Raw genomic sequence first — 25,594 nt, forward strand, 5'->3', positions numbered from 1 at the left:
CCACGACTAATCTTCAATCATTACCAGCAACATGTCTTGCATGTGTGTTGACTAACCAAAGCTGGATGCGCCCTGATTGGACTGTGGCGTTCTCTCCCCGCTGAGATGACGTAAATCTTGCAGTATGACTAGCAAAGACATGTGGACAAGTAGGAAGCAGCTCGGATGCTCGCAGAACTCCGCGTCGAGCTTTGTTATTGGCAAAAGGACTCCTTGACTTTAATTTTTCCCAATTAGGTCACGCAGACTTAACAGTGGATCTAAGCCTGTAGTCATAGGTTGTGCAGAAATCTTGTTGCAGGCCAGGGTTTTTTATTAATGGAGGACTTGCTGCTCCTAGCCAGGTGGAAGCGGAGCAGTAATAAATGTGGCCCAATATATCATCCGCAGCACATTACAGGGGAGCTGGGGGTGATTATTCATGCCGGCAGGGGCATGAACAGACCTTTCAGGGGTTCATGGGCTCAAACTTTGAAAAGGGCGTCTCCCTCATCTTTCTCAACGGGGTAGGTAGAGTCTCCCCACGTCCCCCTGATCTCGTTGGCTCAACTTATCCGCTAGATTATATTTGGATAATGGAATATGTTGGGTGTTTTTTGTTTGTTTGTTCGTTTTTTTCTCCTGCTTGTTTTTCATTTTGTCTTGTGTGTTTTCAGCTGATTACTTGATGAGTCTGGATTGTTTTCACATGTATTTATCAAGGCCCTTTGTTTGTTTTCAATGCACTTACTGTAATCATCATTGAATTCTTTAACCTTAATCATCAGTGTCAAACAAAGCAGCGTGCAATTTGTAGTGTTTAGGTTGCATTGTTAACTCTTCGGACTGCAATCGTACGAACCATTCTATTAAGTCTCCCAGCATCTTAAATCCTAGAATTAGCTTCTCAGACGGGTGTAATCAAGACCGCAATTACCATACTTGCAGTGAATCAACTTTTTTTTTTCCTCCCCCCACCATCAGCCGCATTCTTGGACTCAATTAAAGCCGACACTTCTACAGTCATTTAGTCAGGAGCTGGGAGATGATGGTATTGTGAGCAGCGGGACGTTGTGGTGAAGGTAGATGGGCCGTTATGTTTGGAGCAGCCTGTGTTTACTGTCTGTTTGTGGCTATCGGAGCACACACGGAGACAGATGAGGCACAACAGCTGGCTCTAATGCGTGTTGGGTAGGATCAGCCCGGCCCAGTCACAGCACATCAATAGACCCATACGTTAGGTGACAGGGAGAGCACTAAACTGTGCTCGTCTAGCAGGTGTCATGGGTCCGGCCCCAGCACAGGTGATAGGAAAATAGGCAATCTGTCTTTCCACTGGAGGGGTAACGGAGGGGGCTGCAGGGAGGTAGGAGGGGGTTGTGTCGGGTTGCCACTGGACATCAGAACTCTGATCCTTCACAACAAAGAACAAAAGGTCTGTTTTACACGCTGACAAACATTCATAACCTTGACCGGCGGCACTTTCGTCAAATCAGTGCAGGAACCGGCCAGGTGGGCTGACGTTCAGCCTCGGCGTCGGGCTGTCAGTCGTCACGGCGCAGACGTGTCGTCGAGTTACACTCTGCGCCGTCTCACTAATATCTTTAGTCTTCATTTAGGTTTAAAGCATCTTCTTTTTTGCAGTGACCTTGTATATTATTACGTTCAATGACAGGCTATAATTTGATAAAAAGGGAACAAAGAGGATTTTGTAGTGAGCATTGTGTCGGGGTATGCATTCTGAAAGCTTCATAATACTGAACAAATTACAACAAATTACAAGTTTCACTAACTTGTAATTGAAAAAAGGAAAAAGAAAACTGTTGAGTAGGAAGTAAAAATGAGTCCTTACAGTTTAAATTTCATAAAAGTGGCTTCAAACCGATTATTATATCCCCCAAACTGCTCATTTTGTAACCACAGGTTACTCATTTCTCAGAATCTCTAATTCAATCATAATGATAATACATCAATAATAATAATATATAATAGTGTCTGTATTTGCCACCACTTACTCTGTTTTACTGGTGCAGTAGATCTAACACCGTTGCCATTTCGCCTGGAAACTAAATTTATGCAGAGCGGACAAGATAATAACCAGTGCATTTATTACAAATGTGGATTAAATTACAGAACTTAAGCAGCAATGCATTGCCACATTAATACCACGGTATTTTTATTACTAAGGTTTCATCGTAAAATTTGGAGGAATACTGATACTAAATCTCAGAACAGTAGATACAGTCAGCTTTTATCTGCTCAGATGCTTTAATAATCCAGTCATTTGTTCGGGGGATCTAAGAATTTGTGGAAATAACATGACAGTGCTATCTGTGAAACATAATTCTGCCTGAAATATCTTTATTTTGCACTTTGTTGTTTGTCACTCCTTCTCTCCTTTGTACCATAGAGCTGTGTCAGCTCATATATCACCACAAGTAGGGTAGAATAATAGATTAAAAGTCATTTTGTGTACAAAGCAATGTAAAGCAGGAATTTGTCTTGATAACATCACTAAGTTTTTATTGGTAGGAATGATTCAGTCTGTGCTGATGCTGACGCACATGACCCCTGGGAGGCTACAAATCATTCCACTTCAATACATACATCTTTTAGTTGGCTATGATAAGCTTCGTAAACCATATCTGCTTTATCCGTCTGTACTCGTTGCTCCTCAGCACCAGGAGTGACACATTCAAGCTTTTCTTCATAGTGCGCACAATGAAATCTCTTCATCCTTCCTGTATCAATTAATTTTGCGCTCGTTGTAGTTTGGCAGCATCACTGCAGCCCTGAGGTTTGGCCCCTGATTGTTGTTTCAGTTGCTGTCGTGGTATTTCCCTTTTCAAAATAACTTTTATCTATCGATTTCTCTTGCTTATACTTGTTTTAGATTATTGTTACAGTTTATTGATCTTCTTGCTCATTCTTATTCTGGCCCTTATCTGATGTGTCTGATTGGTTTTGACTTGACTTTTGACTTTTGGTTTTGCAGCTTGTGAAACGCACGCTTTGGAGTTTGGAGGGAAGGTTTCTGCTTTTTCTTTTTTTTTTTACTTTTTAGTCATTGAGCTGAGATAACCCTACAGTATCTCTGTTCTTTCACTGGATAATGGCGAAGAGGAATGGAGAAGAGATTAACAACTTGACTGGAAGCTTGAGGACTGATGATTTAAAAAACCTAAATGAACTGGGCAATCCACATTTAGATTCACTATTTGCTGCAGTGGCACATATTAAAATGTAATTTGTAGACGTTGGAACTTTCTGTTCTGGTTTCCGTGACGTTTAAAATCCTGCTTTTTCTCCCATCCTTCTCAAGACGGCTGGCAGCGATCCGCCCTCTCTTACCTGGAAGCCAAACTACGTCCTGCTCGATAGGAGCCCATTATTTAGATGAGTAGTATTTCATAGTGAAATCAGGCCCGCCATGCTAAACTTAGCACAACTACAATTTCCCCCTTTCAAATTTTTGAATTGTCATTAAAGCCAAATGCATTGGCTGGTTCCTTTATACTTGGCCTTCCAGGGTCAACAGCTGCCTTGCATTTCAAAGCAGCCCTCAGAAAAAGAACCTCGACTTTCACTCCATTATCCAAATGACATTCAAACGCTCTCGGAGTTAGCCTATAGTTTGAGACGTCCTGGGTGATTTTACAGTCAAACAAGAGAAGCTCTAATTGCAGTTAGTCACTAGGACTCGCTTTTCTGTTCCGCATTCAGAAAAGAACAAGGTGACATGCTGACTCAATTTATAAAAAAAAGTGTTCTTATTAATTTAGATAATGATCTTTCTTGCTGTTAAAGCACTTTCCACTATTCTTCACAGTTTCGTGCGCATTGGTCGACAGTCCTGATAAGATTACTCTACTATTCTCATGGCTGGAATTCTATTGGTATATTTTCTTGGAGCAAAGTGCCTCTTTTCAGATATTTATTGCCAGTCACCTAATGCTTTGCTATTGTTCATGCACATTATTGGGTTGGATGTGGAAGCAATTTCTGTCTCTGTAATGTAGAGCGTGGCCATCAAGGCTCTTTATGGATTTGGGAAAGCAGAGTGGAGGAAAAACCCAGAACAGCTATTGTTGCCATTGTTGGGGGAACTCGGGAGAAAGGTCTGCTTTGCCGAACATGTGCACCGTAATAACAAAGTAAACACGCTGAATTTTTCCTCGCTGTGTGCTTTTTCCTTTTTTTTTTAGCATTCACAATAAACAGATGACATATTGAAAGGCATGAGCCTCAGCAGGAGGAGCTCAAGGACGGCATGAAGAATTTGTGCATGAGGACACAATTCGTCTTTAGATGTGAGTGAGGAGGACAAAAAGAAGTGGATCATTGTCTCGATGAATTCAATTTCACTCAGGGTCATTTGAGTCTCTGAGTTACAATGAAGCACTGAAGACTTTGTCACACTGACCGTGACTTGAAAACAATACAGTGCATATATTATACAGAACACATATATTATACAGAACCACTGAGCTGATGAAACTACAGACCTGCCTCATTTTTCAGGTCGGCTTTATATACTGTATTAGAAAAACACCGGCAGCATCACCTGTTTACCCTGGTGTGGCTGCAGTTGTCTTATTTTTTCTCTCTCTCTCTCTATACCTAAACTCTCAAAAATGTTATTACACCTTGCCATTTTCAACGTACTGCACAGTAAATGATTTTCAATTTTAGAAATGTTGGAAAACAGCTACTGCACTAGTTCAGCGTGATGAATTTCTCAAATGTCATTCTAGTTTACTACCGGACTGAATAATTGAGTTTTAAACATCTTCAGTAGAGGTACACATGTAGAAATACCGCACCTTAGTTTTACCTTTACATGTCCAGTACTCGCAGATTCATGTTTTTAAAAAAAAAGAGCATCCCTAATTATGAGATAAATTGAGGCAAGATTGCAGAGCAGAAAACAGGACTTAAATTCTAAGCACCTTTTCTACAATGAGAGCGGCTTCCTTGTTATCAGACGGTGCATGTCTTCAGCCCTTATTTGCGGTGAGGTGTTATTAGCAGCGTAGCGGCGCTGTCCCACCTCATCACATCATCCGTCAGAAGATCATCAGTTGCCGTAGCGGCCCAGGAGGAGCATCCCTGTGTACTGCTTATCTGGTTCAGACACACACAGCCTCTTGTCCTGGTGAGAGCAGGAAAGTAACTGTATTTACTGAAGAGCTGCTGTTTTGATGTGCACTTCACAATAAACAGATCTTTTTTTTTTTTTTTTCCCCCCCACATGTAACACAGAAAAAAAACACATTAAATTAGATGTATTGATTGAGTTTACAACCTGGTGGATGCTAAGTTTTTGGGGCCAATCCTAATTTTTAGGGAGTTAAAAAAAAATCATCCTAACTTGGTATAATGACTGATGTTTCTTTTATCTTTTTATATACAATATGTTAGGGTTATACTAAAAAGGGAAAATGATGTTGATAATGTTATTGTTTTTTAAATTTCCATCAGTTTATTTCACAAGCTAGTTTGCACTTTATTTTGACTCCGCACCACCGTCTACTCTGTGCTCTGCTACATGTGCTGCAAACAAGGCTGAGAGTGTTGTGAACAACAGAGCCGCTCTGCTGGGCAAAGTATGTGATAACACCATTTCTGTATTTCTTTTTTTTTCTACATCATGTTCTTTAAAAGAAATGTTTTAAGATCAGCTCGTGTTGGAAAATACACACCCCAATATACACCGATATACATTGTCCTGGCTCTACCCAACACCGGTTTGCCATAGCATCGCTTACCTGAGCTACAAAATGTAAATTCTGCATGCAAGGTAGCATTTGATTTAGCATCGTGCAGATTTTATTGTTATCTTTCAACTTTGTCCATTCATGTTTCAGGGCTGTTTTCTCTTGGGGACCTTTATATGATGATATTAGTATTTTCTATTTATCCAACGCTTGACTCTGTAGCTTCTTCCCTCTGTGCCATAAAACCCAATTGTTGTCCGAAAACTATTAAAAACCACACAGCTGAGCCATACTGTTGCACATATGACATGTTCTTTCATTACCTTAAACGTGGGCACAGTATAGTTCATTTTGAGCCAATCCCACAAGCAATGATCTGGGAAATGCACACTAGAGCACCACATATGGATTAATCCGTCGCTAGAGGTAATCCTTAACTATTTGTTCCTGTTTGAGCAAAGTTTGCTAAAACCTACAGTGCCCACATGTTTTAGAAAATGATTAAGCTTCTTTAGAAAATTAAGAATTATGTTTTGTTTAACATAACTATATGATTGTACTATTCCCATCCTTGTCCTTTACATGCTACTTCCACCGTTTGACTGTATATTTGAAACTGTAAATTCAGTTGCTCCTCCTGCTAATAATAATTCTTTACTGTCTTTAATTTCACTTAAGTCTTGCTGCTTTTAAAAACCCACTGATCTTGTATTCATATTTAAAACCTTTTTTTTTTTTTTAGCATCTCTGTAAAGGAATATTGATGAGGCAAAATTACACATTTATTTTGCCCAAGACAAAGTGTTGGAAGTTATGTTTCGCATGCGTGGGGGATTACATTGTGTATTCATCAGCAGTCAGGCCCTGAAGTAGTTTAAAGCTTAAAAACATCACATTTGATCTGCAGGGTTAAGGCAGAGCAAGGCTCAAATGTGTAACCGTCGCTTCTTTAACTTAGTTTTAAGCCACCTTCAACGCTGCTGAAACAAAAGACATCAGACTGTCTGGGAGAGAAACCAACCGCGTTTTAGGAAGAGCTCGTTTTATTTGGATGTGACGTTAAGCAGCTGGTCATCATATTTTACATTTACTGTTTTTTTAAACCCTCCGTTTCATTTTCACTTCATTGATGTCTCAGATCTCCAGTGACTGCACATCAGCCGGCGTCATTATTGTTATTACTCACCTATCAGTGTACAGGGCGATGCTGCATGTTCGATCATTCGTAATGTACATGACCGGCTAAGGAGTCATGTACGAATTACAGGAGCGATTACCGATGCAAAGATGAAGGCCAAACAACACGAGCCGGTCTCAAAGAGCAGAATATTCATCAAGGTGAGGAGGCTAAGCTGTTGAGCCAGCTGCCATCCCTGGGATTTTGACCGGACCTTATCCGGATCAGTGTTCTTTTTTTCCTTGCATTAGCTGTTAAGACTGTTACATGTGGCTGCTGTCGCACACTCGGAGCTTCGTTTTATTCACCGAAGTTAGTGCTTCATTTGTAATTTAACATCCTTAAATTGGCTAAGAAAACTCAAATTCATTTTTTTTTTCAGGTAGATTAACCTGAAATAGAGGAGTAAGGTGTGTTTTGAGTAATGAAAGCAGTGCTTCTTCCAAAACCGATTTGTATTCATGCATTGCTAAGTCACAGCCGCCAGTGTGTCTTTGCTTTTGGTTGTGATGTCAGGAGGACTGGATAGGAGCTGGGAAAAAAAAAAGAAAAAAACTTGGAGAATAATCACAAAGCTGTTCAAGTTGAAATGAGTTTCCCCCTCTGCTCGCCGCTGCTGCCTTCGACTGATACCCTAAACACGCGTAGAGTTCAGATGTGCTTTGGTTTGCTTTGGAGGGAAAGTCATATCAGATAACCAGCTCTGCCTTTCATTTCTAGACTGGTTCACACTTATCTACATAATTCCCAGTTATATTTCTCTTTCAGGTCCGGAGCTTCTGGATTTGAGTTTTTCGCTACTTGTGGGCATGCCACATTGTGGTAAACACGTTTGTCATTTGATAATGCTGCTGCCACATGTCTGCATTTCTTACAGTTGTAACATTCATTATTCTTGTTGTAGTCCTGAATTATGGAGGCTGACGTTGTTATTTGATGTTAGTTTCAGGGCACATCCACACAAATATGTTTTTTTTGGCAAAACTCACAGCCATGTTTATGCAAAGTGTCCACGCTAATGTCTGGGATTGCATTCGAGTGTGGATTTGGAAGAAATAGAGGTTTTTTGGGGACGATGACGCAGAGGCCTACGTTTGGCTTCTGATTGGGCTTTATCAGTCACGTCTTTTTCTGATTCATTATGACCCTATCATGTGACTTGTTAAGCTACCAGAGGTTGATTAAACATGGACAAAAAAATTACATCTGTAGAAGATCATGACAGAATACTGGATTTTATAGGACCGATGCAGATTTTTAGGGAGTAAAAAAAAAAAAAAAAACGTTATATATTGGCCGGTAATCTTTATTTATACATGCAGTATGATAAAGTTATATAAAAAATGGGAAGTTATTTTGAACTTTTCACCAGTGTATTTCACAAACCAGTGTGCAACTTGCCGTGCAGACACAGCTTGACTCCGCACCAGCTGCTGCTCTGCTGCATGTGCTGCAGAGAGTGTTGTTGCTAATGAAGTCGAAGCCGCTCGGCTCACCAAACTACGTCATGGCACTATTTCTAAATGACTTCAACCATCAGGGCGGCTGTGGCTCAGGTAGTAGAGCGGGTTGTCAAAGTGTCCTTGGGCAAGACACTGAACCCGAAGTTACTCCCAATGACAGGCAGCATCTTGAATGGCAGCTCTGTCACTATTAGTGTATGAATGTGTGTGAATGGATGAATGAGAACCACATTGTAAAGCGCTTTGGATAAAAGCGCTATATAAGTGCAGACCATCTCTTTCTGCATTAGGTACTGAAAAAAGTAATGTTTCATATCAGCATACATCAAAAGACCTATACACCAGTACCTATATGTGAGAATATCTCCCAGCAATATCTACCGACCAACGTATTAGTCAGGCTCTGGCAAGCCGTGCACGCAGTGTATTGCAGTAGCAGCACCTATGCATTGCTGACCTTGTTGTCAATGTCATCCTTACTCTAACTCTCTGTAGTATTTTCTACAACACAGCAACCAGCCCTCTGCTTTCCGTCATGTTATTTGTGTTTTCCGGGGCGGATGGAGATTATTTCTGAAATGGCCCTGAAATGGCCATGTGGACATTTTCATTTTAAAACAGCAATTTAAAATGACAATGTATTAGTATGAATGTATCCTGTGATTTAAAGCAATTATGTACCTGCGTATGGAACGGTTTTTAGTCACACTAGTTACATGGGTCTGTGGATGGTCGTAGCTGCCAATCCGCTGCGTTGATTCAGTTATCGGATGGACTATCAGGAAGTTTGATTCAAATATTCATGATGTCCTGAATCCTATTGAATGTGTTTATTTTGCTTTTGTGGTTTTGAGTAGACTGTCTCAACTATGATTGGATGGAATACTATACTATTTTTTTTCCCCTTATTATTAACAAAATACCTGTTTAATACCCGGTTTATGACCAAACACCTGCAAAGCTAAACATACTCCTGCACATGCATTATCTGAGCATTTTTAAATTATAGAGTGAAACAGAGCTGCTATAATAACATATGTATAAAAAGCACCTAGACTCTACTTGTTTCATTTACACCTGGTATTAAGCTTCTCTGTTATTTAGGTTCTGCCTGCATTATGATTAAAAAAGAAAGAATGTCAGCTGAGGTTGATGGGCGTAACAGTTCCAGCACATTCCAGGTCAAGTAAAGCAGTAGGGAAGCTTTTAACATTGTTTCTTAAGTTTGAGACTTGCTGGGCAGAGTTTTTTTTTTTTTTTTATAAAGAATGTGGTCATGCTGTGCAGATTGCATTTACAGCCACCTGAGATCCAATCACAAGCTTTCTGTGCAGTCGTGCATGTGCGCAGGCGAACGCAGGTAAAGCTAATGGACGGATTGTTTTTCTTTTCTCAGGTTTGTGCACAGTATCCGGTTTTGTTAAAATAGTATGTAATGCAATTGCATAGTCAAATCCTCAACCAGTGAGATTTCCCCTCTGTGCTTTTCTGTTATCTTACTGGTGAGCTCTAAGTGAGTCCAGTGTCACAGCGGGTCACCGCTGCAAGTGCTGGTGGCTTTGTAAATTGGAAAGTTGGCGGCGGCATTGTGTTACGGTTATTAGAGTTGAACAGGTGACGCTTTATCTCCGCCTTGTTACGGATCATATTTTTGTGTTATGTTCTAATTCTCTGTCAGATGCTGAGGAGCCTCCGAGCTCCGTCACACTAATTAGGTAGTGCAAGTTATCCTCCATTTGTTTCAGCCCGGATCTTTACTGGGAGGACGGTAAATGATGAGACGAGGAGGAGGAGGAGGAGGAAGAAAAAGGAGCAGGCAGATTTAGGTTTTTCACGAGTGTCACAAGACCCCTGTTTACAGTGATTTGCGTTAAAAGAATGAACAACTTTGAGGCGCTTTTATAGACATCCGCAGGTATATAAGCTCCATTTAGTTTGTTATTTTCCCACGTTTCTTTTTATAGACAGACCCTAAACTGCATTTTCAGTGAGGCCACGCAGCAAGGCCAGCTGAAAGAGAGCAAGCTTTATCTAATTGTAAAACTCTCAAAGTAACACTGTTTGTAATATGAGAAATGGGGATACGCAGCGAGTTTCATTTCGCCGCTGAATTGCAATTTGTAGTGTTTTGTTCACCTTTTCCAGCATCATAAACAATATAGATTTACAATGATACTGCAATTCCATTACTTTAGGGTTTACAGCTCTTGATCATCGTGGCAGTCTGCCTCACTTTCTGCACTCTGAGTTGCTCTCCATTTGTAAGATTCAGCGTGCGAAACTTCTCATTTCAGCTGTTGGCATATCCAGTAATTAAAGGATTAATTTGGTAATCTAAATTGTCTCTTGTCTTTTTCTTCCTCCTTCCTCACATTATTTCCTAACTTCCATTTCAAAGATTTAAAGAACGCCTCCTTTCCGCCTCTGTCTGCGTTTCTGCTTCTTCCCATGCCCGCTCTGAGGTCTATAATCAACTTGCTTTCGGATAACCTCATTTCCGGCTGAGCGTAAGGGGACGACAAATCCACAAACGCGTGCATGCCGCGGATGGCAAACACTGTGACTGCGTCTGCTCCTCCTGACAGCTCAGGATGTGTTCGGCTCCTCTGAGGATTGCGTGCAGTTATTAAGTCAAATGTGTTTAAATCTCTGCGGCTCTTTAGAGAAACATCGTGCGCTGAAGTGCCAAACAGGTGAAGCTTTAAGGAATCTGAGGAGTTTACATTGCGAGTTTTTTTTTTTTTTTGCTACAGCAAGGCATTTTGGATCTTCCTCTAAAATGACTCATATTTGTCAAGTGTCTGTCATGTTTGCACAAGCTTTACAAGAGTGCACACACACACACACAAAAAGTTTATTTCTCTTTGCCTTTTTTGAATCTCCCAAAATATTCCGTGGCGTCTTTTGAATTTTAAGAACTCGGATCTTTGAATTTCGTTGTTTTTCAGCTGAATGCTTTGCCTGGTTGCAATGAACTTATACAGCGAGGGCACCAGACACTAAATAGCTACGTTATGCCAGTTTCTGAGTGTTTCTTCTTCTGCCTATTATTGCTGCTTTTAAGACCAAAAATAATTTTTCGACACAAGCGTTCAAAGAGAGGCACATTTTCTAACTAATAATGCAGCTTGATCTTTGCTTTCTTCTGGGTTTGAAATATATTTTCAGTCGAAACTACGCTCTTCTTCTCTGGATGAGATGCTATTTAATCGAAGGTCACGATCAAAAGTTTCATTTTTCAACAAAGCAGTTAAACGCTCTCACAGTTAATGTGCAATGCCCTAAAATTTGTAATTGAAGAGGGCAGTATACATGTAACAGAAGTAAAATACCCACGTTTGGCGGAGTCACTGAATTATCTGCAGGCGACTGAGTTTATTGGAAAGTGGCAGCCAGAGATGGAACCCGCGAATCAACAAAAACTGATTGTTTGAGAGGCTGATTCAGGCCAAAAAAACTGGATCATCCAATGAAACATCTGGAAATGAATGGGGACAAAGCATCAGCTGTGGCCCTTGAGTGATGAATACAGATATTTCTGCCAATTTGAAAACTCTTAGCCCCCACTGTTAATGGTGCTTCCACTGTACAGCCATTGAAAACGAAAAAAGACAAATTTGCCTCGCGCTCTTGGTGTTATGTACACAAATTCAGGCTCCCAGCTGTTGATCTTGTTAAGCATCACTTTCAGCCATTTATTCACACACATTTGCACAAACATGCACATTTACCCAGACAAATATACTCGCGGTTTCATTTACACTCAGCTCTCAAAATGTCAGCTCTTTTACACTGACAGGAAGCTTAAAATGGTCTCATAGGTTTAAAGGCAAAAAAAAAAAAAAAAAAAAATAAAAATTGCGTCGCCTTGAAAGGTGAGTTGAAGCGAAGGTGTTTGGGAGTGTCAGTGCCGGTGCCAATGTTAGACGGCACAAAGTTGCTTCCCCGCCTAGATCCCCCTGCTGAGGTGTGACTTCAAATAGATGACAAGGAAAACGAATAAATAGGAATCAACAAACCGGAATAAGCAGATGTGTAAGCTCCTGTTCAAAGGTGTAAGGCTCATTAATAGTGTTGCTGTGCACCATATTTACACTACACAACAGCTTCAACTTCCTCTCTTTCGACGACAAACTGTTTAATGACATCTCTCAAAAAAACGGCATTTAATCATTCAAAGAGCTGCCTGTTTGAGTAAAGATGATTTATGTAGACAGCTTTTGATGGCGGTTCTCAAAGTTGACGATGTGACCCGAGCTCCAGGAGTGCATCTATCATGGAAATAATTCTCATCAGTAACACTGTAGGCAGCCCGCTATTAGTATCCCGAATGAATATATGCAAACAGATGTACAGCCCTGCATCAGTGTATATGCTTAGCAGCCAATTTCATATTCAATTAAATGGAGGAAGATTGGAATAACGTCACATGTGGCATGTGTGAAAATAATTTGCATATTCACCCCCATCCTCACAGGCCCATCTTCTCCTTCTGTCCTTCACTCTCTGATTCCTCCTTTTTTTTTTTTTCATCCTCCTACGAACGACTGGAACGTGATGTGACGAAGTTTAGGTCGCTGTGCCTCTCCCCGCATGTTTATTTAATGCATCGGAGCTGCTTCCATACAGGTTGCTATTACCGCTGATAGCAGGCGATTGTTTTCCAAGGCAGCCGTAATGACCGGGGATATTGCTCTGGTATTATTATTTTTTCAGCATTTCCGTGTCTTTTTTTTTTGTTTGCATGCATAATTCTGCGTCTCTCATTGATTTAGAGAATGGTAAAGCAGTTTGTTAAGCAGCTTTTTTCCCCCTCCCTTTCTTTTGCATTCTTTATTTTGCATATGTGCGCATGTTTTGGGTTTTTTTTGGCTGCTTGTGTGTAGTTTCAGCTCCGTGCATTCAGCATACAGGAGCGTGTGTGTGTTTGACAGAAAAAAAATGAGTATGTGTGCTTGAAAGAGTACTTGTTGAAGCATGGTTGTCTCATTGAAAAATTTGTTCTGAATCCCATATATATGGATGAGTAAATATTAGTCATCTGGGGACAAACATGCATCAGTCAGCCGTGCCGCAGATTATATATGATGGTAGATGGAGTATGTTTTTTCTCCCCTAACATTTCCCATTTCTAATTCTCTTTGTGTATTTTGTCTCTGTAAATGTGGTCATGGGCTTATTGAGTGTATTTCTGTTCCCTGCGCACTTATACATCCTATGTAGAGTGATTGCGAAGCAAAGACTGGTTTAAAAGCATCTAGAAAACCACTTAAACGAACCAAAGCACTGAAGTTTAAAAAAAAAAGAAAAGAAAAGAAAAACATCAACCAGCAAAGTGGTTGAGACAAATTTGTTCTCGGCTTTGTGTTAATGGTAGCCAAACATGAAATTGTTTAATATTCGGGATAGTAATTTTAATTGAATTAATTTCAGAAGACATCGTAAGGCACTGATGGTGTCATAAAACACTTGTTATAGCTGCTGTTCATCACTGTGATGTAAATTATGCCCAGTGATTGCTCAATGATGTTTTCCTTCAGGGACATGATGTTGTAAAAGAGAAAAAAAAAAAAAAAAAAAAATTGTAATTGGCTCCAAAGGGCACATGATGTGTTGGTGCCGTAAGGGAGAAACACAAAAGAGGGTTATTTCCTCTCCAGCCATGTTTTTTTTTTTCCCTCCCCGCTGACATCCACGCGCTGTGATGCATTCTGCGGTTCTGTTTTTCAAGGAGATAGGAGCGAAATTAAAAAATAAATGCTTGTTTTACAAACGGCGATAAAGACAAGTCGACAGTAAGCAGCGCTCCGACAGCGGCAGAGGATAAGTGAGGACGCGGAATTTTGTTTCAAAATGAGACTCGAGATTTGTGTGTACAAAAAAGAAAGATATCTACTCCTGGAAAGCGATCCGGTATGCGACACTAAAGTCAAAATCATTATGAAATATCGAAGGTGGACGGTAACAAAAGACTGTTTCAAAGCTGCAACACTTGTGAAAATCTAATCTGGTATGCTTTTCAAAACGCAGTGTGCATTATGTAGTCGGTGTCGAGGATGTGACCTTCTTTTTTTTTTTTTTCAAATATATTTTTAAACATATTTTCGAGTGTTCTTGACTGCATCGTAACCAATTCATCATCCCCTCTTCTTATGGATGCGCTGGGTCCCTGACTTGGGAGTTGACGTGGTCAGCTGGACAGATGAGACATGGGGTCTGTGTGCAGCAGGATATCTGCCCTGGACATCATGGCTCAGCACACTGACAGCTGGTGCACCCTTGTTGTGCGCCTGTTTATGTGTGTGTGTTTTTGTTCGGCTGAATTGTCTCTCGAGAGAATAGCAGCTGCAGACAAATATCAGGTCAAACTCCGGTGCGTGTCTTTGAAAAAAGTGCAAGAATAAAAATCACTCTCCTGTGTTCTTTTTCGCGAAACCGTGCAGGACGCCGCGCGGCCACGAGGCCTCTGCGACACGCCCGCCATACTGTGTCAATTAAATCATTGTCATTGGCTGTACGATCAACCAGGGAGGCATTTAGCATCCAGTGTTTGTTGTTTGCGAGTGTACAAAATGATCTGGCAATGGGCTCGGATGCATTTGACAATTAATGGCGGCTTTAGCCGATCACACTCTGTGGAATCTAATGCAGTGCCCATAGTGCTGCTGCATGTCTATTTGATTTGTGCATTGACCCGCAAGCAGTCTGTTAAGTGGCTGGTACCCCCTGTGTGTGTGTGCGCGTGGGCGTGTGCGTGCGCGCGTTGACTTTGAAGTATGTTGTGTCGTGACAATAATCTAAGCCAATTTACAACGCATCAGCCCTCCATTATGGGTTTGACATAAAGCAGCGCGTGACTAGAATGCCCTCCCATAAAATGACAATTTACTTCTCCAAAGAAATTACGTGTTTAACCTCATTAACCCAAAGTACATGTGCTAAAACGGAAGACTAACCCCCGCCCCTCGTGACACACGCAAGCACACACAAACACAAATTGGAAACATCATCAAAAGTTGAGAGTTCACGCTGAATGTGACCCCTGCAAATGAGAAGCCAGCGGCGAGTTAGCAGCATCGGGAGTTCATCAAGCCATTCTCACAACTTGTCGGGCTTCTCAGGTGGCTTCGGTTTCGCTCTCTGTTTCAACATCATCTGTCCTCTGTGAGATGATTAACCTGGCAGGTGCGAGGTGAGTCTCGCCCACTGTTTTAGTGAGCTGTCGTCTTCAGTCTGCAGGGAGTACAGGGGGGTCAGCCCAACCGGCTAATGGCCATGGTCACAAAGCTGGAAGCCGGCCCATTAGAAGAAGCCGCCGTCATTAGGACCAACACATTTTCAAACAACCTGACCTCCTGGTCCCACGCTGTTTATTAGCAAAGTTTTGGCTCTCCTTTAGAGCAATTATATTCAGCATTCATGATGAACTGTGGCCTTTTCCTCGACACCACGAGATGAGAAACACACACTCACATACATAGTAAATAATGTCAGGCGGTTGTGTTGTCCTGAATAGAGCGCTGCCATATTTGTTTCTCTGCAAACGCGCCGCAATAAGGAAATGTGCTCGGAAAATGGGAAAATGGCAAAGTGTCAGCAAGTGATGTATGTCGTTCATTGGACACAGAACATTTAGTTTTCATTAAGAGTTAAACATGTACACGAAACATTAATGGGGTTCAGCGACAGCAGCAGTGGCGTGCTTCACTGTATCTCATCCTGATGAATTAGCGACTCAGCACACACGGGGGTGAAAGAAAAAGGGAAAAGAAAGAGAGACATTAATATAATGTGTTGTGGGGGAGGAACTGACAGATAATGTCTTTATCTAAAGATTGGTATTTATGACGCAAGGTAATATTATCCCTGACCTGGGCATCAGCAAGCTGTAAGGATGAACAAAGGCTTGGGTGAGGGAGGAGACGACGGCAGGAGAGAAAGGTCAGCATGAGTGTTGCCGTTTCATTATGAGAGATGTGGACTCCCATCCTCTCCTGCTGCACAGGGAGTGATGGAGAAGGTTGTTAATGCCCGGTCTGTCAGCCATATTGGATTCAGGGCAGTAAATTAATATTACACTCCTTTTAAAGGGGTTTTATTTTGGGATTTACTGGTCTCCCCTGAGTGTCGGTGGTGTAAAGAGGTTATTTCCCTCTTTCTACTCCGTTCTGTGTCCTCTTGCTATCTCTTGCACAAGGCTAATATGTTTAGAGAGAGAGAATCTGTGTTCATGGAGGAGCGATGTGCGCGCTGTAGGCTCTTTTGTGTCATTCAGCGTTTGTATGGAACATTTTTCAGTAAGCGCCAAAGTCTGCGGTGAACCGTATCTCTGCACAGTGGAGACGTATCTCCTCTCGTCTTCTTCCACATGTCCTGTATGTCATACAAGATTCTGAAGGAATGAAATAATAAAATAAAATAAAAAAAAACTTCTACTGTGTATAGCAAGTGATTTTGAGTTAACTGGCTGTCTAGCTGTCAGTCATCTTTAACCTCCCTGCCTCTTGCCCTGTCGTGCTTAATGCGGGAGAGTTAGAGTCTCGGTTGAAGAGCCGTATAACACAGTGTGAAGTGGCCTAGTCGCTGAGACGGGATTTATGGCTGCTGGTCCATCAGCGGTGATGTTAAAGGGGCTGTGATTAAGAGCTGGAGTGAAGACATGGACTCCACTACCCCTCTGACCCAGCCAAGAGCACACAAGGCCGAGCTCTGTCACTGCCAACTCTACTCCATGCAGCTCTGTCGGGCTTTTTTCACTCTGTCTGTCCGTCTGTTTGCATCTCTTGTCTTCTTCTGCCTCATTCGCATGCACAAGTATAAGCTGATATCCACCAAGGACGCCGAATCTCTGCGTTAGATATCGGCTGTGTTTTCGCTCACTCGTCGAGCAGCGACGAGCACCAAAAGGTTTTACTGCTCCTGCCTCCGTTGACAGCTGGAGAAGCTTTAAAAAGCCTTTTTCATTTTTACGTGGCATCCCTCTAAAAATCTCTGCTTTGTTTATCCTCCAAGGTTCGGAGCACGCCGCCACAGCAACCCTTCCCGCCGCCTTCTCGGACCTGTTACCTCACTTCCTCGTGGAGCCCGAGGACGAGTACATCGTGAAGAACAAGCCGGTGACTCTGACCTGCCGCTCCACGCCGGCCACACAGATCTACTTCAAGTGCAACGGCGAGTGGGTTCACCAAGACGACCACTTGATCGAGCGGACTGTCGATCCAGCCACAGGTACGCGATTCATTTTCATTTAATATTGGGTCAAATTGGGCTTTTTTTTTTTCCCTCCTGGCGTTTTCATCTGTTTCCCGGACGTCATTTCCTACATATGCATAACGTGTGCCACATTATGTAAAGTGTTTGTGTGCTGAAACTAAGGTTTGCAATTTGCCAGTGATTACTGTGCTCCATCAGGCTCTTGGCTCATCCTCCAGCCTATTTAGCCTGCCAGTCTCATAATAAGCACATTGGTTTCAGTCTCAGAAATCTTCTCGATCACCTTGGAGACCTGTTTGTTTTTCTCTCTGTTGTGCTGCAATCCCCCGCCTCCGCCATCAGTGTCATAAACATGTATGACACTGATGTGGTGTGATTCAGCAGCAATCTGCAAATTCGAACCACCCATTCACAGCCTGACAACTGATTGGGAGTGAGAAATGTGGAAATGGCAGAGGGGTGGTTTTTTTGGGGGGGTAGAGGGGGAGTGCACATACAAGCACACATGCAAAAGCACAGTCGGTTTTGTAGATGTAAATGACGCACTCACATGTTTAAAGGTACAATAATGGGCAACGACTGAGATCTATGCCCAAAAAAAAAAAGAAAAAACAGACGTGCCAATCAGTTTCTGCACACAAAGACAGGAAGGGGCAGCAGGAAAATCTGAAGGGAAATTTAATCAGAAATGTATCAATTCATATGCACACAGTGCCTCTTTGTTTTAAGATAAAGAGCTCACAGTGTTAACATTTTATCCATCTGGTCTTTGGGGTTTGTAATTAACATGCTGCAGCTCAGCAAGTGTTGGCAAAAAACTGTCTAAAAAATGTCACGGTGTCTGAGTCTAAGTGTCTAAGTATCAATTCAACCTGACGCGTCGGTAGGTGAGGATTTCTGATCTAGTCTACGATATTCTCCCATGCTGAGGCTTTGATTAGTGAACGTGCTGACATGTCCTCTCCTGCTCCGCTCTTTTTATCTAATATAACAAAACTCTCGATTTTTAAAAAAAAAATTCTCTTCTCCATGAGTGACTTTGAAACTGATTTAAACTTCAGCTCTCAGCAGTACGGATGTCGTTTCATTGTACTGCAGAAGTTAGACAAGACTGGAATGTGGTTTTATTTCCATAGAGTCTAGTTGGGAACTGAATAAACCTCACATCTTGTTTATAGCGCTTCACTTCGTGCCCCACAACCTTCCCGTCACTCACGCGCAGCCCTCTGCTGTTTGATTTGTTTTTTACCTTGGGCATGAGGCACAGCTTTTTGGATGCCGGAGTCATTTTGGAGTCAGGCTCTTGTAAATAATGGCAATGAAAGAGTAGGAGAAGTTAATTGTAGCTCACTTTTTCAGCATGAAAAGTGAGCACACCAGGGAACATTTGTGGATTTGCATCATTAGGAAAAAAAATTGTCAGTGAGTCAACAGTGATGAAATTTGATCTCTCTCCTTGTGTTTCATTAGCAGTTCTACTTCTCACACTTTCCTACAGTTGTTGATTGCAGTGAAACAAACAGTAATTAAGGTGTCCTATACCATAAATATAGCCCTGACAGAGAAGCAAACCACTATCTGCTATAAAAAGATGTGAGACCATTCGTGAGTACTTCTTTGTGTGCTGTGCTTCTCTATTGTGTGTTTCGGCTGCTCGTGTGACCGTACCTGCATGTTTGTGCGTTTGTGTCCCTCACTTTGAAACTGTCGGTCCTCCCTCATTACATTATAAAACCATAGTTCAGCCTGAAAGATTCTCTTGTTGCCTCAAATACCCAAAGAAATATTTCAATTATGCTATTTACCTAATTAAGATGCACTAATTTCAGCTTAAGCTACTGTCTTGTCTGCTTCTCCTTCGCTCTGCTTCATCTGCTCTGACTATTTGTTTACCATGTTGGTTTAGGAGTGTGTTGTTTAACCTGCTTTGTATCTCAAACTCACAGTGAAACAGACACACACTGACCGGAACAGATACAGCAGAGCGAGTTGAGTTGACAAAAACTTTAAATACCCATGCAGTGTATTTTACAATGCCACTGTGAGCCACTCTGTTGTAGTTGGAAATTAAACATAAATGAAGGTGGAAGTCGTGGTCGACGCTCCTGCTTTGTTTTGATCTGCAACACTGGAGCTCCAGAAACATCCAGTGGTTCTGAAAGCCACATGCAGCACCTTTAAGTAGGCAGGTTAAAGTTGGATTTGTCCAATAAGCCGCTTTCTCAAATGTAATGATAAGAAGAAGCCAAGTTTCTGGAATCGGTGTAGAAGATTAGAGAAATACGACTTTCCCATGGAGATTTCCAGGAGTGCAGACTTCTCAGCCATGTATATGGGTAACCGGGTTTCAGAGCAGCTTCTTACAAGCACCGACAGAAGACAGGAGACAAAGAAAGTGTGACAGCAGTGCAGCTGGCAGAAAAGGGGAGATAATTAATTAAAACAATTCCATCTAAAGTGCAAAGTGAAACTGAAATTAACACAAGTACTCTAGAAACTTTTAAGTGGCCTCTAGAAGTTTAAATAAGTCAGCTGAGGTTTTGGCCATTTTTAAAATTAGACTCCTTGAAGCTGTGAGAGGGAGAGAGAGTCTTCTGTCACTAATAAATGAATGTGCATGTAAACTTGATTTATGGAGCGTCTGAACTGCATGTCAGATATCACTGGAACCCATCCCTCTAACATCTGTGTAGCCCATGATATGTAACTTTCCGAAAACTGATCCAACATTCACTCTCGCTTCACGCCGTGATTGACCAGCTGTGCAGAGAGGAGACAGGCGTCGTACTTGTCATTCCACTTCTCCTTTTTCTCCGTTATTCTTGACACTTTTCATGTGTACAACTCAATGCAACTCTCTCTGGAGAGACTGTCTGAAAATGTGCACCGTTATCCCCATTTCCCCCCTCTGTTTTACGGCCGGCTTTTTACTCCAGCTTCAGAACGAATGTAAACAGAGCGCTACATCTGAATAAGTAAATGTGAGAGACAATAGCGTGGCCCAAAGAGCAACCTAAGTTCATGTAAATACACTGATCATATGATACACAATCACTGCCTGCAGTTGGGTGACATTGTGGAGGCTGCTCCTTAACTTTGCTGTGGTAAAATCTGTGTTTTGTCAATAACTAAGGAACATGATGTGCCCCATAAACTGCAGAATTTATGAGAACATCGCATTACAAATGCAACGTTGCTCTGCCAGTGTTTAATGATGATGGACCATTTGCCATGTGGTTATGAGTCGTTATAGTCAGCATTTATTTGTCTATGAAACAAGTCTGTCGTGCTGGGTGCCGCGGCTCCCTGCAGCAGCGAGGGGGCTCCATCTTTAGAAACCCTGTGAAGTTCCAAGGCTCCCTCGCAGCTCTCCACATCACCCGCCGCCCTTTGATGATGAATGTTTCATATGTAGAGCCGTGCGGTTATGAAGGACATGCGGTTGTCCTGAGGTATGGCTGCTCCAAGGTACCCACATCGATCTCTCAAACACTTGTGCTGTTTAATGTCACCACTGCCCCGAGGAGTTTACTGATGGCTCTGTCTAATCCCCCCTTTTCCTGCAAGAAACATGTGAGCTGCACACATCCAACTAGGGTAGAGCTGTGTGTGTGCGTGCAGTGCAGGCTTGTCAGGCTGTCCTCTCACCCTGGTCGTCACAGTCACACTGGACTCTAAACTCGTACCTGTTGCCAAGCAACCGAGACTTCTGTCACACCAGAAGCTGCCCGATATCAACATCATGCCTTGAGGAGGGAGAAATGAAGAGTTTGGACACATATCCAAGTTGAAAAAAAATTGATTGACAATTTATACCTAGTGGAACAGAGAAATATCACTGGGAAAACACTTTTTTTTTTTCTTTTTTTTTTATTTATTTTCTTTGACAGAAACTTTCTCGCTGACTCCCAGTGGTCGCCCCTGCCCATCCTCACCAACCAGTACAATCCAGCGCTTGTCTTCTCCAGTGAAAAGAAGCATAAATAGCATGTATCATGTATATATCAGCCTCCGTTTAATTGGCTGGCATGTTCAAACTGACAGAGATTGTCATCAAGTATCCCCCCTTTTCTTTGTTATGTAAATGAAAAATGGTGCTCTTAATTCCAACAATGAAATAACAGAAATTGCATGCAGGCAGGAATGAAGAGTCGCCGCTGAAGATGAAGTGATCAGTTGTTGTTGTTCTCGTCTCCTGTTCATCATGATTGTTCTTTCAGTCTTTGATGAATGACTGGACCATCAACAGTGAAGCACGTATACAGAGACTTGATTAAACGTAAAGGATCAGATGTCTGCACAATACTGGCTGTACAGTAAATAAAACATGTGTACAGTGAAGATGTCAGTTTGTATGTGTGTGAATATATAAATCATTATCTAAGAAAAACATCCCTTCTCTTATTAATATTTTTGAGTTGGGTTCTTGAGATGCAGATTTTAATCAGCGATTAAACAAGTCAGGAAAAAAAAAACAACAACTATATTTTGAAGTTTATTTATTTTTCTTTAACCAGAAAACCTCTCTGAAATTAAAAAAAAAAGAAAAAATCCCCAGTGAGTGCCCTGGCCAAGATAGGCAGAGATAACAAGTTACAGACAAACAAACAAAACACAGAGGATTGCAATAATAAAATCATGAAAACCATTTTTTATTTTTTTTATGCACTTGTGTAAAAGATTTAATCGCACAAACAATCTAATCTGGCGCCTTGAATAACTAACAAGCTGTCTAAATAACATACAAATGAACAAGTCTCATCCAAAACAACAGCTTATCAATAAGCAACAAAAAGATTTAAATGTATTTCAATATATTAGAAGCCAGAAGAGGCATCGACTGGAACTACAAAAGGTGCCAGGCAGATGGAGCAGCATACATAAAAGTGAGATAAATTTAAATTAGACCAAGGTGAAAAAACAATTAGTGTTGCAGCTGAGCAGAAGAACAATTCTCATTTCTTCTCAACAATATGATTATGATGTATGCCACGATATAAATTTGTCTTCCGTATCTCTTACAGCGAGGCAGCTCTCTGTTTAACATGTCAGGCTGAATTAGAATTGTGTGGGTTTTGTTGCAAATCACTAAGCAAGATGACTTTATTACTGCATTTTTTTAGCTTCAGTGTGAGTGCCTTTATTCACCACTGGATTAGCCAGTAACAAGATACACTGCTATACATGTTATCCTATGAAACATGAATATTTAATAGAAATATTAAGCAAGAACATCTGCTTACCGGCTTAATAAATGAATCTGAGTGATTTTTGGTTACGAAAATCTGCTGCACGTGTGTTTAAAATGTGACTGAAGCAGCGCCTGCTTTTGTTGCTAAAGAAAATCAAAGCAGAAAACAAACTGATCAAAGAGAGTCAAAGCCATAAACGATAATCCCTTCACCTTCACGCAGCACGCCGCAGCTGAAGGAAAATCAGATCCTCGGCTGCTTTCTGAGATGAACCGGTCTGGCCCAGCACAGCAGAGGCAATATTCAGCAAACTCCATCCATGTTCAGTCCCAGCAGACTCCGGCAAACGTCAGAGTAACTGGAAGGGTTTAAATTAATAACCGAGGCTGGTCTTGAAGTGCCGGCATGTTTCAGTCAGACCGCTCGGCATTCAAAGCTCCTGCGGAGGGAAACATGACATGTGGGTAACCGTCTACAGCAGACGTGACCTCTGGCCTTATCAGACAGGTCTGTTTATTGAAACTGATTGAGAGCAGGAAAGACAAAAGAGCAGCTCCAGGTGACTTGTGTGGACTTTTCCAGCTACAGCTAGACTGGCTTGTATTGCGTGAACACTTTGGGCCCCTTCGTGGACGCGCATACACCGACGTCGCACTGTTTGAGAAACTCCTTTGAACATGGCGAAGGAAAGAGATGTCACAATTTGTCCTTCCTCTCCTGGTTTCAATGTCCGATATCGATCCATCCTCGAGTCTATCGGTTCTCATTACCTGTCCGCAGTAACTTATCTCAATTGTTATGGCTGTGACTGCTTCCGAAGCCCCGGCCGACTCTGTGTCTTTCCCAGGTCGAGAGAGAGGAGACGTCTGGCGAGTCCTAATAAAGACACATCCCCTGCGAGCAAATCAATGCTGACAGTGTGTTTGCATAGATTAGGAGATTCTCCCACACTATGATTTCTCATCAGACACATGATGAGGAGAAGGGAGATTGGCATTTTGAGCATGGGCTTGTTGTATGGGCCAGACTGATTTGATTGTGTTTGCATTTCATCTGCCAGCATTGATGGAAACGATTTTGATCCGCGCCTCGCATTGTCACCCCAGCAGCAAACCCTCTCAGGTGGAAAATACATGCATTTCACATCCCTATTTCAATAAGCCTCGGCAACTGCCTTATAAAGATGGCAGATTATATTTCCTTTGTTGATTGAACCGGATGTCGACAAGAGTTCTGCAAAGAAAACAGAAGATGGTCGAGGAAATAATCAAACGCTACACATTTGCCTTGTAGTTTATGAAATAGTTTACGGCGGAATCACACACACAGTGTTAATAAAGGGATGTTTCTTTTTATGCGACTCCACAAATCATTTAAAACCCCAATGAGATGGAAATATCACCTCTCGGTTTAACCCCCAGCTTTATCAGCATCCTGTCCTCTGTCAAACCTTTGAAGTCTAAATACCGCGGATGACGTCGCGGGTAAATCTTTTAAAGCCATCTATCACTTCCTGAATAGAACTAATAATGTGTTACAGCACCACAGGGCTAACCCCGCTGTCTGCCAACCGGCGAGGATTCATTTGTATAAAATATGTATTTTCTGATTGACTAGATCCTGGATTGTAATGTGATGACATATTTAATTTCTGATCTAAGGGGGAGATAAGCCAGGCTTAGCCGAAATGATCTGTAACCTTTATTTTAATACCTCCATACTTATCCGTGGTATTAAAGCAGCCAATCACCTCTCTCACACCAACTTCCACCCACTCTCTCCTCCCTCCATGTCCCTCTATTATACTATTTTTTTCCTCCCCTCTCTTTCTCAGTTGTGTATAGGTCAACAACACAGATGCAGATAAATGCCTTCATCTTTACAGGGGGTCCCTTTGTTTGAATGACATTTATATGAAGGCAGCAACAAGCCCTCTGTCGCTTTGTTGTTGTCAAAATTCAGGTGAATCCAGGACAGAGGCGTCCTAATGGTCCCGGGGCCACACAACGGTGATTAAACATGATCTTTAATGGAATATTGAAGAACAGCCTTGCTGCAATTTAAGCAAAACCTGATAGGTCTGTGAGCCAGGATCTAATGAACAGAAGGAAATAAGAGAATCATGGGGGAAGAGGACAATATCGTCCTAAATGAACGGAATGGCCTTGTACCACCTGCTAAGCATCGATCAGTAGCCAAGGGGACTAATTGATAATGCATTATTAGCTGCTTCCCCATAATGGGACTTGTATTTCATCCTGTCCTTGATTGCTGGACGGAGAGGGAAAGATTTGGCAATGAAGCACCGAAAAACAGATGGCAAGGTGAATTGTTCCCGTGACACATCTGCCAGCGTGTTCTATTAGACTTCTCAGGCAGGTCAGCGTCCAGCGCGTCGGTGTGTGCGTGCGCGGACGCAGACCTTTCTCAAAGCCGAGCAACACACCTCCGAGTGCGAAGGGAGTCAAAGTGATTTAATTGAAGCCCGTGTTTGTTTGGCCTTGAGACAACTCCAAGTGTGTTTGGAGCGTTGGGAGTAAAGTGAGGCAGGCAGAATTAAAAACCAACCAGCTGTGCTGATTGATCTCGCCAATAGGCTCATGCGAGGGCCACACTTCTCGGTGTCTCCAACTTTGTGTAAGTTGTATTTTTATTTGGGGAAAAAATTTGGAGGATGTAGGGTCTGCTCCTTTGAAGTTGCTATTGACATGCAGGAATAATGAATTTCAAAATTAACCGCAATTAGTGGAACAAAAGTAGGGGGGAAAAAAAAAAAAAGATAATTACCATTTGTCAAACAACAACGCTGCCGTTCCAATCTCCCACACGCACAGCCTTTGTCCTCCCACCAAA

General features: G+C 41.9%; 1 protein-coding gene across 2 annotated transcripts in view; it reads left to right on the forward strand.

Annotated features, from left to right (window-relative positions):
- Window positions 1-25,594, forward strand: part of unc5a (unc-5 netrin receptor A) — a 142,466-nt gene that overhangs the window by 50,140 nt on the left and 66,732 nt on the right. For both annotated transcript variants that reach the window (XM_008281346.1, XM_008281348.1), the window contains exon 2: window positions 17,349-17,564. In XM_008281346.1, the coding sequence (XP_008279568.1) occupies window positions 17,349-17,564 (216 nt within the window). The remainder of the gene's footprint in view (window positions 1-17,348; window positions 17,565-25,594) is intronic.

This window comes from Stegastes partitus, unplaced genomic scaffold (assembly GCF_000690725.1).
Source record: "Stegastes partitus isolate 25-593 unplaced genomic scaffold, Stegastes_partitus-1.0.2 Scaffold230, whole genome shotgun sequence".
NCBI lineage: Eukaryota > Metazoa > Chordata > Actinopteri > Pomacentridae > Stegastes > Stegastes partitus.